The sequence below is a fragment of the Mytilus californianus genome, unplaced genomic scaffold (genome assembly GCF_021869535.1).
Source record: "Mytilus californianus isolate M0D057914Y unplaced genomic scaffold, xbMytCali1.0.p SCAF_5, whole genome shotgun sequence".
Lineage (NCBI taxonomy): Eukaryota > Metazoa > Mollusca > Bivalvia > Mytilida > Mytilidae > Mytilus > Mytilus californianus.
Window position 1 is genome coordinate 13,843,951 of NW_026262701.1, and position 16,524 is coordinate 13,860,474.

The 16,524-nt window shown below is 31.5% G+C and overlaps 1 protein-coding gene across 3 annotated transcripts; it reads right to left on the bottom strand.

The window, feature by feature from the left end:
- Positions 1-2,891: 2,891 nt before the first annotated feature.
- On the bottom strand, positions 2,892-16,518 carry LOC127703297 (uncharacterized). 3 transcript variants are annotated; one of them, XM_052207821.1, is made up of 8 exons: positions 16,489-16,518; positions 14,767-14,947; positions 12,238-12,337; positions 10,378-10,526; positions 9,367-9,463; positions 6,017-6,181; positions 4,426-4,496; positions 2,892-3,379 (listed from the first exon to the last, which is right to left on the bottom strand). In XM_052207821.1, the coding sequence occupies exons 2-8, from the start codon at positions 14,940-14,942 to the stop codon at positions 3,340-3,342; spliced, it is 798 nt and encodes a 265-aa protein (XP_052063781.1). In that variant the 5' UTR covers positions 14,943-14,947; positions 16,489-16,518; the 3' UTR covers positions 2,892-3,339. The 3 variants fall into 3 exon arrangements, with proteins under 3 accessions (XP_052063781.1, XP_052063780.1, XP_052063778.1); XM_052207820.1 differs by having other exon boundaries at positions 16,408-16,500; XM_052207818.1 differs by having other exon boundaries at positions 16,376-16,500.
- Positions 16,519-16,524: the final 6 nt, after the last annotated feature.

A 16,524-nucleotide genomic window follows, 5' to 3' on the forward strand; every position in this document is an offset into this window, starting at 1 on the left:
ATGGTTCTTGCTAATAATGGGTTTTTCTTTTTGTCGATGTTACACTGAATAGTCTGATTAGATTTTGAGTTTTTTGTTTCCAGTCGTTCAACAATGTTTGTGCTTATAGCATTTTTTTGCCTTAATCTGTCTCTTTTTACTCCTGGCTGGTGAGATGAAGCTACCAGTTCCTCAACTACTTTGTAAAACATGACAATTCGTTGTTTCTTTCTTTTTTGTTGGTGGTTTAATTTCACTTCCGAGAGGATGATCGTCACGGATGCATCCTGATCTCGAGATTAGTTATCATATTTGTTAAATATGCAGCACGCTTTTGAATGCCTCATTATTTTCTCAATATGTCTTTGAGTGTGTACGGATCCCATAGTTTAGTTCCGTATTACAAAACTGGTCTAATCATGGACATGGAAGTCTGGTTTTGTATTTTTGATGGCATTTGCCCAAGTGTTTTCTAATGAAACATAAAATTTACTTTTACTTTTTTTGTTAATGTGGCTGCTCCGAGATGTTTAGTCGCAAATACGGGTTTGTTTTTACTTGTTCTAAAATATGATTTCTAATTAGTTGAAATTGCTCGACTTCTATTTATGCCCATTAAATAGCATTGAATTTCATGCAATATTGTTTGCCCAGATTTCTAGTTTATCTAAGTCTTCATGTATAATGGTGTCCGTCTTTTGTGGACATTATTTGTCGATACAGTTGACAAACATCTGCAAATAACCGTGCTTTGATGCAGTCAAGAAGATCATTTACATGGCATGAAAATATCATTGGTCAGGCAGTACTCTGTCGAAACCATTTAGAAAAATTATCCAAAATCCAATATTGCCATATCAGTTTTGATGTGTGTGTTTTTTTTTATGATGTTGGTTAGTGAGATCTTAATTTATTCCGTAGTAACCAGTAGCTGAATTGTAAGCAGTATCAGGAATGGAAGCAGTGGCTAAGCTTTGTGAATATTTTATATATTCTCAGATCTTTTAGCATGTGCTTGCAAATCATGTGCACCGATATTTTGCACAATACACAAGGGATACCAGTCTGCTGTTTTCACCTACATGGATATCTCCATTTTTTATGAATAAGGGAACCAGTCTGTGGGTAGAGTGCCAATATTTACTGAAACTTGGAATATCTTGGCTATGTAACTTCAATGTAACAGTGAGGTAAAATTTCTGTTACACAGTGAGTGGTATAGAGCTAGTCATAAAAAATGTATTACAATTCCTGGGTGGTGATGAAAATTGCATCTGTGTAAAATGTATATAAAGGTGGGCAGTAAGGATTAACTTGTACATTAGGATTAAAATACTTAAAGAAAAAGATTATAATGAAAATTAACATGCAAAGTGTGATTAGGATAATAACCCATTAAAGGTTATAATGATAGAAACTGTAAACATGGTAAACAGCAAAAATGATTACCAAAATCAGATCTACAAATAAGTTAACATGACTGAAATTGTCAATCCACTTCTAGTAGGTAAAGAAATGTCAATGTGACCAAAATTGGGTTTTTTTTTCTTTGTCAATTAGCTTGTAGTAGACTAGATAAAGAGATTGCCCTTAGTTAACAATCTTTAAATATTTTCCATGTTTTTTGGCTATTATCTTGAGAACTATGATAGAGAGAAACTGTTACAGTGTACCAAAATGATCAGCAATATAAGAGATATATACTAGTATAGGTGAACACAACTTAATTTGAAGTTCAACATCTTATAGGAGTTACAATCTCAAATAATAATTTTTGACAATATTTTTGTTTTTGTAATCATCTTGAATAAGATGCTCCGCGGGGTACAGCTTGATACAACCGCAGAACCCTGAACCTGCAAATCTTAATAAGTTATATAATTTTTTTCTGTGGATCTAGAGCACAATGGTTAAAAAAGTAAATACTTTCTGAGCAAGCTTTTTTTTGGCATAACTTCAGATATTTGACTATAATTTGCTTACCCAGTGATATCCTGCTAATTCCAGCTTAAAACCACAGTGTAGTGGAATTTGATGCAACTGTCATACAAGTGAGCGCTATAAAACCAGGTTCAATCCACCATTTTCTACATAAGAAAATGCCTGTACCAAGTCAGGAATATGACAGTTGTTGTCCATTCGTTTGATGTGTTTGTGCTTTTGATTTAGCCATTTGATTAGGGACTTTCCGTTTTGAATTTTCCTCGGAGTTCAGTATTTTTGTGATTTAACTTTTTTTCAACAAAATGCCTGAGGTTATATTTATAAATTGTTTGTCATGATTTGTGGATGTGTTTTTAAATAGACAGTAGTTAGTTTTCTCGTTTGAATTGTTTATTTTTTATATTGAGGCCTTTTATAGATTATATGGTATGGGTTTTTCTCATTGTTGAAGGCTATAATTGCCTATAATTGCTTATATCCAATTCATTTAAACTCTGGTGGAAAGTTGTCTCATTGTCAATCATACCACATCTCCTTATTCTTATAATGAGCATTTCTATGGGAACCAACCATGATACTAGCTCCTCAACGACTTGTTCCTGGACTGTCCTCTCCCCTTCATAAATTATGATGTTTTTACAAATAATAAGCAACATTATGGGTGGGCCTATTGAAGCAGGAACTAACCATTCCAGAGCACCAGAGCAATCTCATTGACATAGAGCTACATCTCTTTTTCAATCAATTGTTCATATCAATAGCAGGATTAAATGACATCCATCAAGTTATCTGTACTGTATTCTGTTATTATGTACTGTAAATTGCTAGTGGATCCTGGCTATATGTAATTTTTTGTTAGGACGGGTGCCAGTGTATAGTAATATCTGGCTTATGGGGATACATAGTGCAGTATAGTTTCTAGTTGCATATGTAAGTCTTCAAATGCCTAATTCATTCAACTAGTCCCATGAAATACATCTGTTTTATTGTTCATCAAATGTTCTTTCATATATATAACAGTATAAAATACATCATTTCATTATATAACATACCGTAATTCATTTTTCAAAAATAAACATTCATATATCAAACATAAGATAACAAGTTACAAATACTATTTGCTACGAAATAAAATTTCTGCAAACAAACTTCCCTCAATTAATGAAGCTAGTGTTTTATCTTCAAGCTTTTTCTGTCTAATGTTAAACAGTCTCAATCAACAATTTGTAATGTCCTAAATTCATTCCTCAATGTACATGTCCTTCATGTTGCTGGTTGGAGAACTTTTTAATTCTTTTAGGTATGACACTACCTGAATTCTCACCATCTATGGTAGCAATGTCTATCATCAGAATGGTAGGACAAACATATGCCTCCTAGCAATGTCTATTACTAGTATTTGACAGGATAGGTCTCCTAACATAGCTCCTCTTTTGTGATTATTTCTCTTTTCAGCCTACAATCAATTAATATATGAAAACATTTCATTAAATCATCCCTCACACATTAAAAAAAAACATGTGTATACCATTGCATGATCTAGATGATACTGATATGCCCTTTTGGCACATGGTAAATACAGCAGAAGGATTGTAACATGGAATCATCATAATGTATGGGATACCAATTTTCGTGGATTTCGTTGGTAAATGTGAACCAGGAACTTAAATGTTCAATAAAGTACAAATTTGCTATAGGCTTGTATGCAGTCTTCTGCGCAACCACGAAATCAAATATCCACGAATTTCTTTTTTTTTTTTCAATCCACAAAAATTGGTAACAAAGGAAAAAATGAATCCACAGTATGCCTGACCTATGACATCTTGATTAAATATCTCGTGAACTGTTTGTAATTGAAAAATATAAGCAAAAATGAATATACATTGAGAGTAAAGAAGAATGCATTTGTCGTGGTGCTAGGAATACCCCACTCATATTTCCAAGTATTGGCAAACAAGGAGGTAGATTTCTGGCAACTCAGTGTTCGCCCATTCCAACTCATCACTGTCAAACTGTTGACCAAATGTGAAATCATTTCGTTCCAAAGTACTGGAAAAATGTGATACAATTTCTTTTAGCCCATTCAACATATTGAAAGTTTCAAAGAATCAGTTACAGTAAGAAGGTGTCTGACAAATTCAAAAAGTGCTTTCCAATAAAAACCGATCACTTCCTTACTCCTGACCAAATATGAAATCATTCTGTTGAGGAGTACTGAAGAAAAGTGTGATGAGGATTGTTTTATTATTTCGACAATTTGAAAAATTCAAAGTATCATTTAACAGGAAGAAAGTATTTGAGAGATCAGAAAACATATTACAACTCATCACTGTCAAGCTGATAAACTAATAAGAAAGTTGTTCTGTTCAGTTGAAGCTGGGAAAAGTGTGACAGAAATGTTTTTTGGAAGAGTGGACCAATGGACAGATGGAAGGACAGCAAAGGTGAATGCAATATCGCCCATCTTCTAGAGTTGGGATATAATATAAATTATGAAATTACCTGTTAACTTCTTCCTCCAAGGATTCCCTGGCTTCCTGTCTGGTTAACTCACATATTTCTGACATAGAGTACTATAATAAAATGAAAGTAAAAATAATAAGTCACAAACTATTTGGTGAATGATCACAAGCTCATAAATTAACACATAAATGAAACTTATGCATACTGTGGTAGTATTTATATTCGTGTAACTTACCTTTCTGGTTTCTGAAAAGAAATTTCTTCTTAAGTTCTTGACATGTTAAGAGTATTTAATGAAGATTTATATTTCATTAGGGCAGGAACATGAAAATACGTACTCAAAAGAACAATAATTTCAAGGTTAAGTACTTACATTGTCATAATGAAAATGTTTTTCTAGCAACTTGAGAAAAAATTCCAGGGCTGTATAAACTCAAATCATTATCCACAATAACATTGAAAATCAAACATATTTGTTTCATATTTTTCATGTCGGGACCTTTTATAGCCGACCATACGGTATGGGTTTTTTCTCATTGTTGAAGGCCATACAGTTGCCTATGATTGCTTACATCCACTTCATTTGGACTTTGGTGGATAGTTTTCTCATTGGCAATCATACCACATCTCCTTTTTATATAACCTGCATTCTATGATACATTGTAATGTTGTAAAGTATCAAAACTCTAGTGCAAAGCAAACAAGTTATCATACACTAATAATTTATACCATTTTGAGACATATCAAGGGGTATAACTCAGCAAAGTGAAAGTCACATTAAATGACCTGCATTTCATTGTTAGTAATACTGTAAAAAAGTAACGCGTTATCATCTGGCTACTTTAAAAAAAAAAATATTTGAGATAATTCAAGGGATATGTCCCAAGAACAGTTAATGCAAATGCAGAGAAAATCTACTAAACATGCATTTCATGGTAGGTAGTAATATTGACAAGGTATGAGATTCTTCTTCAAAGTACATGTATCAGTTTAAAGGTAATTTTTCCTCACATAGCTTTTGTTTTTGATGGACACAAAAAAAAGTAGCCATTATATGTTCACGTCATCAAAGCGTATATTTATATCTTTATCTGTCAATTCAAAACCAATACTTTCAGATGATAACTTTTTAAAGTTCACTGGAGCCCTTAAATTCGTTACTAAAAATCATACCATGTATCTTTTTATTTATTTCACATTTAAAGAAATCTTAGATATATGGCAATTTATATAGTTAACAAACATTATTTTTTATTGGAATTTGTAACTTTAGAAGTTTATTTCATTTTATCCTAAGTATTGGAGTATAATGTTAAAAGTAGCAATACAAATCATTATTGAGTGAAAATTAGCATGGGTACTCTCATATGGGGAATGTTTGGATGCACCTTTGTCAGATCTACCAGCAGAACAAACTTTTGTAGGAAACCTTCAATTACATTTATTTGTTTTTGAAAACTGTTGTTGATATAGATTCTAGTCATTGTGGCATACCAGGAAATCAAAGGAATAGCATATATTACCAATTCTTTATCTACACTAAGTTTTACCAATGGCCAAGTAATGTGAGCCCTGTCTTACCTTTATTAAGCCTTGCCCTAGTGGCCCAGTTACATGAGCCCAGTCTTACCTTAACTAAGCTTGCCTGTCTTCTGAAGTAGACTGAACCTTCCTCATCTTCATGCAGTGGATGGAGATTTATCAGTGATCCACATCCACTGTCTTGATTCCGTGGATCTTTACTGTTCCATGGTAAGATGTCTATCTCAATTACATAATCTTGTGTCATTACACCCTGCGTAATGAATTAATCACTTTTTTACATTCATTTTAAAAAGCATGTTAAATGATTATTTATAGACTCAATAGTGAAGTTGTATAGGTAGTAGGTCAACATTTTCTTATGAGCTTGTCTCAATCAAAAGATGTTCTAGGTTTGATCCCTAGATGACTCAAACAAAAAACTTCAGAATTTCTATTTGCCTCTTCCCCTCTAAAGACACACATTTGGGAGAAGATCAAATATAAACCACAAAACAGCACATTTATAATCCATCCATGTCCAGTGTACAATGTTAAAACAACATTGTTGACATCATGATATTTATAATGTTAACGCGATATCGTGTCAACATCATTTACATTGTATGAACTCTTATATATTGTTTACATAGTTGACATCGTTAACATCGCGATGTATACAATGTTGTAAAGATTATCGTGTTTACATCGTTTACATTGCGATATCAACCGTGTTAACACTATGTTGTGTCAACATCGTTTACATTGTAACAGCTGTTTATACTGTTTACATCGTATACATCGCAATGTGTACGATGTTGTAACGATGTAATGTTTACATCGTTTACATTGCGTTATTAACAATGTTAACAAGATATATTGTCAACATTGTTTACATTGTAACAACTCTTATATACTGTTTACATCGTTGACATCGTTAACATCGCGATGTATACAATGTATTATCAATATCCTGTTTACATCGTTTGCATTGTAGTGTGCACGGTATGGTGTCAACATTATTTATAATGTTTGAAATGTAATAAAACGATTGCATATTCAATGGCTTATATCTCGAAAACAAGGACAAGGACCCCTCATTTTTATGTGTTTTTTTAGTTCCGTTATTCATATACTATTTATTTATAACAGTCTTTTAAAAAGCTTGTTATTTTGAAACAGAGTAGCGAACATCCTTAAGCTATGCAGAACATTTAAAGAATGTAAGAGGCTCTCAGAGGGAAAATAATGGCGTGTATCCGTCAATAAATTTTTTTTGTGGCTGCATTTGTGTTCATTCTTAATATTGAAATGTAAGTTGTATTTGATGATAATAATAACATATATAAAGGTTGAGGATGAACACGGATGCGGCCACTTTCATTTTTGACAAAAACCATCTGAAAAGTGACATTTTTGGCATATTTGATATATTTTTTATATTTAAGCTTGAATCGGAGCGTTTTTAATGACTAAATCAGTTAAAATCTTTCACATAAACTAATAGAATCAACTGAAATAGACACTTTAGTGTTCAAAAAGTGTCCAAAATCCTTCGTTATATGAACCTGAAATTTGAGGCCAAAATCGGCCCTTACCGGACCTACTCCTTATTGCATATATGATAGAATTATTTCACAGCAAATTATAGAATCATTTACATATGCGGAAAATATCAAGTTGTTCTTTTTCAGTATTTGTTGTTGTTAAAAAAAAAATACATAGAAAATACAAAATTTCAAGAAATCTAAAAACATCATTAAAAAATATCAATGAAGAAAAAAAAAATTGAGATGATGGAAAACTTGTATTTAAAAGAATTACACAAAATATTAAGAAATATTAAACATGTACTGAATATATATACTGTGTGGTGAATGTTAAACAAATACCTGATATTGATAAAAAAAATAGGCAAGGATAATCAGTAATATATGTGTAACTCGAGTTTCAGACAGGGTATATAATGTGACATTCCCGGCTTAGGGTTTATATGTTGTGAACGATGTAAACAGAAAGTTATAGATTTCATGTACAACATAAACACGATGTTGACACGATATTGTCAACATCACGATGTATACGATGTGAACGATGTAAACACAAAGGTATAGACTTAGTATACAATATAAACACGACATTGACACGATATTGTTAACATTGCAATGTATACGATGTGAACATTGTAAACACAAAGGTATAGACTCTATATACATTATAAACACGATGTTGACACGATATTGTTAACATTGCGATGTATACGGTGTGAACGATGTAAATAGAAAGGTATAGACTCTATATACAACATAAACATGAAGTTGGTGTGATATTGTTAACATTGCGATGTATACGGTGTGAACGATGTAAACAGAAAGGTATATACTCTATATACAACATAAACATGATGTTGGTACGATATTGTTAACATTGCGATGTATACGATGTGAATGATGTAAACACAAAGGTATAGACTTGTTACACAACATTAATACGATGTTAACGATGTGAACGATGTAAACACGATATTGTCAACTTCACGATGTATACGATGTGAACAATGTAAACAGAAAGGTATAGACTCTATATACAACATAAACACGACATTGACACAATATTGTCAACATCACGATGTATACGATGTGAACGATGTAAACACAAAAGTATAGACTTGGTACACACTATAAATACGATGTTGACGATGTGAACGATGTAAACACGATATTGTCAACATCACAATGTATACGATGAGAACGATGAAAACACAAAAGTATAGACTCGATATACAATATAAACACGATGTTGTCACGATATTGTTAACATTGCGATGTATACGATGTGAACGATGTAAACAGAAAAGTATACACTCTATATATACAACATAAACACGATGTTGAAACGATATTGTCCACATCACGATGTATACGATGTGAACGATGTTAACAGAACATATATATATATATAGATAGGATACAATGTAAACACAATAATGACATGATAAAGTAGACATTGCGATGTTGACAATATCGACAAAACATCGTGCACTGGACATACTTCTTATAATCAGTCTCAACATATCAATAGATTACCAACCATTAACTTGTTACTATCCTGAATACTCATGCAATATTTACACACAGCTCTTTAGTAAGTTGTAAGTATTTACTTCTGGACGTTAGTTGTCTATCAATCAATAAACCTACCTTATATAGTTTTACTCACCATTTTACTGCTATCAGGTGAACATGAACATGAAGAGTTAATATATATCATTCAAATATTTTTAGTCTATTACTGTTATTTCTAACCTCTCTGAGTATATGTCATTCAACTTTTTTTGGTTTGTCTTTTTTTGCTTTTTTTCTAACTTTGTAATAAGTTGTACTGAATAAGATTACACTGATAAATTATTGGTGTCTTTCACATTTCCATCTATATAATTTATTTCTTATGAACACTTACACAATTAAACTGAGCTACACCATCTTTATCACACCAACAATACCGATGACTTCTGAATATATGTGGCTTCATTCTCTCTGTCTCGTCACAGTAATCACTGAAAATTTATGGAATGATACATGTATTTCTCTCATTTGTAATCACAGTAACCAAGTCATATTAGTCATATTAGTTCTATTCTTAAATTTTACATAGATAATATACATATATTTTCTTTTCTCTATCAACATTTTATTCAATACTACAATTATAATTCTGGTAACTGGTAGGATAGAAATAGATATAAGGTATGCAAGGCATATATCAAAGTCAGAAAAAGTTAAGAGCTAGAACAAGAACAGATTAACTATAGCTAATGTCATGAATGTATGAGATTTAGAAATGATAAGTAGTAGACAAAATATTATTCATGGGCTACTAATTTTCATGGATTTTTCCGGGATAAAAATGAACCACCAATAAAATTATTCAACAAATGCCCCAAAGAGTTAAATATCAAACTTTTTTTTAACTTCTTCACTTTGTACATGCTGTAGAGTAGGTGGTACAATGGATAAATGCTTCAGCTATTAATACAGATGACAGAGATCTCAAGTTTAAACCCACTGCTCAAAATGCCAAAAAAAAACTTTTAAAATTGAAAAGCTCTTGAAATATAGAATGATTTGAAATATGGAATTAATTCATTTTGGTACATCACTGTATCCCCATCCAAAAAAAAACAATTTAATAACGAATAGTAGTTTTTACATGACCTGATGTTGGTAATTAATAATAAATCAAGAAAAATATCAACTTTACAGAAAATAACAGGCATCAAGTGCATTATAAGAATGTAACATTTACTTAAATCACACTTGATATAAAAATGAGATGTAGTATGATTGCTAATGAGGCAAATATCCATCAGAGACTAAATGGTGTGGATGGCCGTATAGTGACATGTTGCTGTTAAGGACTTTATACTTACTCCCAAATCCTACCTTACCTTCTCCTTTTGTAACACATTACCTTGCATCATAAGAACACTGCTTGATAATTTCCTCCTCAGAACATTTTGTGTCCACAACAGGAACAAACTTTAACCTATAACGATGTTTCTTTACTGGAGGCTTATACCTGGACATCAAATCATCTAGACTACCAATTACATGGTCTTGCTGAAAGTATCGATATCAGAAAATTTTTATTCTAAAAAAGCACCATATATGAGAGGTGTCTGTCAAAAGAACTACCAGGAGCATAAAGCAATGCAAACTGACTTATTAATAAATCATGTGATGCACTAGTACAGATAATCACAATAAAATATGTATCTTTAAGCTAATTATATATATAATGACTTGATACTTTATTTCAAATTTAATATGAACAAAAAAAATCAGTTTTGCAAATAATTGATGGGTTTCAACAAAATTATTATGAAACTTCCGACATATAAATCATACCTTATATCCCCCAGTCATTGGACAAAAGCATTGATAAAAAGTTTTTTTTATATATATATAATAAAAGAAATTTTCAGTAATCTATACATTTTATTTTGATATACATCGACTCAGTCGGGCACAAAAGTTACATTTTCCCTAAGAATTTACTATTCATCGTTTACTTTTAACAAATTATCAATCGTTTACTTTTAACAAATTATCAATCGTTTACTTTTAACAAATTATCAATCGTTTATATAGTACATGTATAAAAATAAGGAGATGTGATATGATTGCAATGAAACAATTGTCGACCGTGACTGAATGGTGTGCATGTCAGCAACTACAGGTCAATTTACATCTTTCACCAATAAGCAAATCCCATACTGTTTAGTATAATAAGCTATAAGAGGTCCCATATCAAAAATTGGGTCAAATAAAAGTATTATTTAATACTTGCAAGAAATGTTTTTTGAAAACCATCAAAAATCCTATTTGCTATAAACAAAAATTAAAAGTTTTTTTATAGTACAAATACTTAAGGAAGAAACATAAATGGAGAATGTGTCAATGGGCCACAGATGCCCCCGCTTGTAAATATGCATGAGTCAATGTACTAATTATTGACATAGTTTCATAACATTTGGTTGAGGCAAACTTAAGTTAGAAAAGGGAATGAAAAATTCCGCAATTTTTATGTTTATAAAGGGCATAACTCATGAATGGAAAAAGTGACGCCACCCAATTTCGAAGTTGATCTGTGTTTTGTGGTAATGAGTATTGTGTGTAAGGTTTTATAACATTTGGTTGAGGCAAACTAAAGATCTAGAACGGAAACAAATTTTGGGGACGGACGGAATGGTACGGGACAGAGAAGGGTAACATTTAATGAAAATTGACTGGTAATTTTGTCCCATATACTGGTAAATTTTGTTTCATAACTGAATATTCAAAGCCTTAATTGCATTGTCATCTCAGACCTGTACCAAGTTAATTATAAAAGAAAAATGCTTGCCAATACCCTTGTCCAATTCCAAGATATAGAATAAAATAGTATATTTTCTATTTTCAAATTACAGAATGTTTCCAAATTTAAAATTTTTGGCAAAGGAGAAAACAATGCAAACCTTTTAGAAATAGCCTTGATATATATGTAAGCTGTTAAAAATTGTTAATTCTTTCGCTACCTATTTTTGCAATCCCCTTTTTACCATGATCATGTTAAAATGTGATTTCAACTGAGAATTTTTTCTGTGCATTTATTGTTGCTATTTTTGAGACAAGAAAAAAAAGCAACCATAATTGTTGTGATCTTAAAAATTAAAAATGCCCACAATATCCTGCTAAACTAAATAATTGTAACAATAACACATTTCACAGAACCCAGGCAAACTTTTGAGCTTCAAACCACTAAGAATTCTATAGCTATAGTAAAACTTACCTGATAAGTTGTAAGCTGCAGACCCCTTACCATTCCACTGTCCACAATTCCCAGGTAAACTTTTCCACCTTTACCTGTGTTTAGCATAGCATTCAATGCCCTACAAATACAACATTTTATTGAAGTGTTTTACATAATGGAAAGAACATGACCCTAAAATCAATTTTGGAAGAACTGCTTTAGAAATAGCTCTGTATAATTACTTTAAATTTGCTCATTTCTCTATCATTTCTTAATTTCTTATACATGCAAAACTATACTTTATCATCATGTTTAATATATCCTATCTTCTTTACCATTACCTGTAAAGATGAAAATACTAGCTACATTAATACAAGCATATTTTTCTCTAACATTCAAACCTACACAGCCCACACACCAAACAGCTGTATATTTATCATCTCCAACCCATAGAGGGATTTGGTTGTGTTATGTCTTTTTTTCAGTCTAGGTGTATAGCCTAACAATTTTACACCAATTAAACTGCTGATTAATTTATTCTTGGGTGTTTTTCCAAACATGTGTTTGTGTATTTTGAATGAATTATCTTGTTGCAGTCTTGTTCATGTATCATTCAGAACTGGGAAGAATTCTAATTTTTCCTGACTGCTGTAATGTAATATAATTCTGTCTACAATTTCTCATACTGTGGGTTAATTGTTATTCATTGGGTACTAATTTTTGTGTATATTGTGGGTATATGTGAATTACAAATATAAATGTTTAACAAAATACCAAATTTCTATATTAATCCACAATAAATTGCTTCGCAGAGCGCAGCTGGATACAACCAAAGAGGTCCAACCCTGAACAGTTGGGGCAAAAATGGACACAATATTAACGCTTGATACAGGTCTGAATTTGAATTGTAATTGAATATTTGACACATAATAGGTTTCTGACACAGAATAACTGTAGTCAAAGAACTTAGAATTGGTTATATGATTTGAATTTATATTCAATTTTTTGCTTTTGTGCAATACACTTTGCTGTTGTGAATTGACCCCCCTCCCCCCACAAAAAAGAAATAACCCCCCTTTATTTTCGCATTTGTGCAATACACTATATATGTTGTTGCATATTGACCCCCCCCCCCCCCCAAAAAAAAAAAAAAAAAACTTTTCTTTTGCAAAAAAAATAATATTTGAAGAATTTTTCTTCTTTAATTTTCTGAAATCTGAATTGAGAAAAAATTTACCCCCCCCCCCCCCCTTTTTCCCCAAAAAAATTCTTTCCCTCAAGATATGGTCATAATCTCAATTCAAATTTCCAATGGAGTTTGCAACCATAATTACCCTTTAAATACATCATAAAAGTCTGAAAAAAGAAAATGACATACATAATCATGCCTAAAATTAATTTTCCTTAATAGTAACTTCTAAAAATAAATTGACAGCTAATCATCTCAAGACAATACAACATTTCATTATACATAATTTAAAAGCAGTGTAAGGGAGGTAATCAAAATGTTGTGTCTGGATTACCTCCCTTACACTGCTTTTAAGTTGTCCTTATTGTCAATTAACCAGGAAACCCTTGTTTTTCCCTCTTTTTTGCCCCTAATTCCTAAACGGTTTGAGCCATAACCCCCCAAAGCAACTCCTAACCATCCCTTTGCGGTTTGGAAACTTGTGGTATAATTTCAGAGAGATCCATACACCGTTCCACAAGTTATTGTCTGGAAACTAGAAAAATGCTTATTTGGGCCCCTTTTTGGCCTCTAATTCCTAAACTGTTAGGACCATAACCCCCAAAAGCAATCCCAACCTTCCTTTTGTGGTTATAAACCTTGTGTTTAAATTTCATAGATTTCTATTTAATTATACTAAAGTTATTGTCTGGAAACCAACTGTCTTCAGACAACGACGAAGACGTGATACCAATACGACCTGCTAAATTTTTTGCGGTCGTATAAAAATTGGTACCCACTAAAAATAAATGTGTCAAGAGTATAAGATTTTATGTTTTTTAATTTCATAATTGAAATCTTGTTATTATACAGATATATATATATATAAGCATCATTTAAAGACTTCTTTCTGTGGTATATTTTTACATATATTTTACTATAGAACAAATTGTGCATAGCTTTCACATTTGATTTCATCTTTACTTCCCTGTTCATCCCTAATACATGTATTTCAATGCTTTTATAAATCTGCATTCAAATGAATTCATTTAAAAAATAATTTAGATAATCAACTTGTTCGGTAGTTTGGACGTACATATACTGCATGTCCAACCTATATTAATAGTGCACATGAACAAATTATTTTGAAAATATTTTCTAAATTGCAACAAAATAATAAACTACAGTCAAATAAAGACATTGGAAAAGACTAAGAAACGTATAATATCCAAACGGAAGATATGTCTTCCTCCACGTTGAGATTGGTCTTTAGTGGTAGATTTCCAAAATTATCATGATCATGAACAAATATTGGTATTTACAAAATGTTAAAAAAAATGTTTCAAACAATATCTTTGGGTTCTGTTTATACTAAATACACGTAATACATAAAAATATACCTAGAAACAGCCCTTCTTGATGCCTTTTCCTTGGTGGTTTCCTGTGTCCAGGGAGGTAACTCTTCCACTGCTAAATTTCTATGACCTTTAAACTCATTGAACATATCTTCTTCAAATGGTACTTCTGAATTTCTTATGTAATAGTGATGAACTTTTAACTTTGTACCAGCCATCATGAATTCTGTAATGTTATATATATGCATAAAATATACTGAAAATATTTTATATTCAAGAGGTTATGTAAAAGTTTATGCAACATATTAAGGTGGTACCTAACACTACAGGGAGATAACTCTGTAAAAATCAGCTAAACGTTTTAATCACGTTGTTTTGTTAAGGAAATATTACGCTTCTCAATGATCAAAATTAGTGTTTGTCAAAATGCTATATAACCAACGAAATTTTTCTGATAAAGTGGTTGGTTCAAATTCTTTGAAATTTTTATATTTTTGTCAAAGGGTCAAAGTAAACATTATGTCAAAATTTTATGAAAATTAAACGAGCCAAATTAATTTTAGTCAAGGTGTTGGGTACCACCTTAAGCATATATATTTATACTATATTACTTAATGGTTTATACAATAGAGTCTTCAATATGTTTTTTATTTATTTTAAAGATGGGGCATACTTTACTCCTGTCTGTCCATCATTCTGTTCACCTGCATCAGATATACTAGAGCCCTGTTAAAGGTTCCTATGGTCTTTTCTATGTCTTCTACATACACAAGACTGAATAGACTTGCATTTCATGTGGATTTATGTTTTGATTCATAGTTGCTTGCTTTAAGATCAATTGCAAAAACTTCATGAATATACAAATGGAGACCAAATCAACTATTAATACAATATTTAAGTCAAAACAACCATGACAACAATCATGATTTAAAAAACACTCAACAATAACACCAAATTAGGCTGTGTATAAATACCAATTAGCAGTAATCATACATAATTAACATTTAATAAATAATCATCAAATCAATTTAAAATATTTCATTTAAAAATTCCCGAATTTTTATTTATGAAAATAAAAATATTTTGATATGAACTTATAATTCTACAAAGCATCTAAAAAATTTTCAGGTTTTTGAATAAAAAAAAAAGGGTGCGAACGGACCTAGAGGGGAACGTGTGGGGTGCGAACTAGTCCAAATAATTATGACATCTTGAAAGGCTATTATATTTTTTTCTTTGACGCCTTACATCGCTGGAAGGCGTCAAAGCAAAAATTTAAAATAGCCTTCCAAGACGTCATAATTATTTGGACTATGTGCGAACGTGTATTGGGCACGAATGGACCCGATACCGGAGAAGGGTACCCCCTGTCCACCTCTTCTCAGTACTAGTGATAGTCTGTAAATTTCATGGAAAAAAATGTTTGAAAAGGGAAGTGAAATATAGTTTGTTTCAATTGAAAATTAGAAGGGTGTTAATTCAACATTCAGTTTAAGAATATCTTATCAAAATAATATTGAAAAAAATAGTTTTTTGATGATTAAAGCAGGAACATATATATACTGTTCCCAGTTGAAAACAAGTTTTTCCCACAATTTTTTTTTAAACATGTCCCCTTTCACAGCTTTCATGATAGTATTGACTAGCACACCACCTGTTTTATATAGCTGTTAATCCTGTAAGAACCCGATTTTAATTAACCATGAAATATAAGCTGCAAAGTAGCCCTGTGGCTGTGGAAGAGTTGGAAAATTCGAAATTTAATACCGGAAGTTGCTGCGCCGGTCTAACTCCCAACACAAT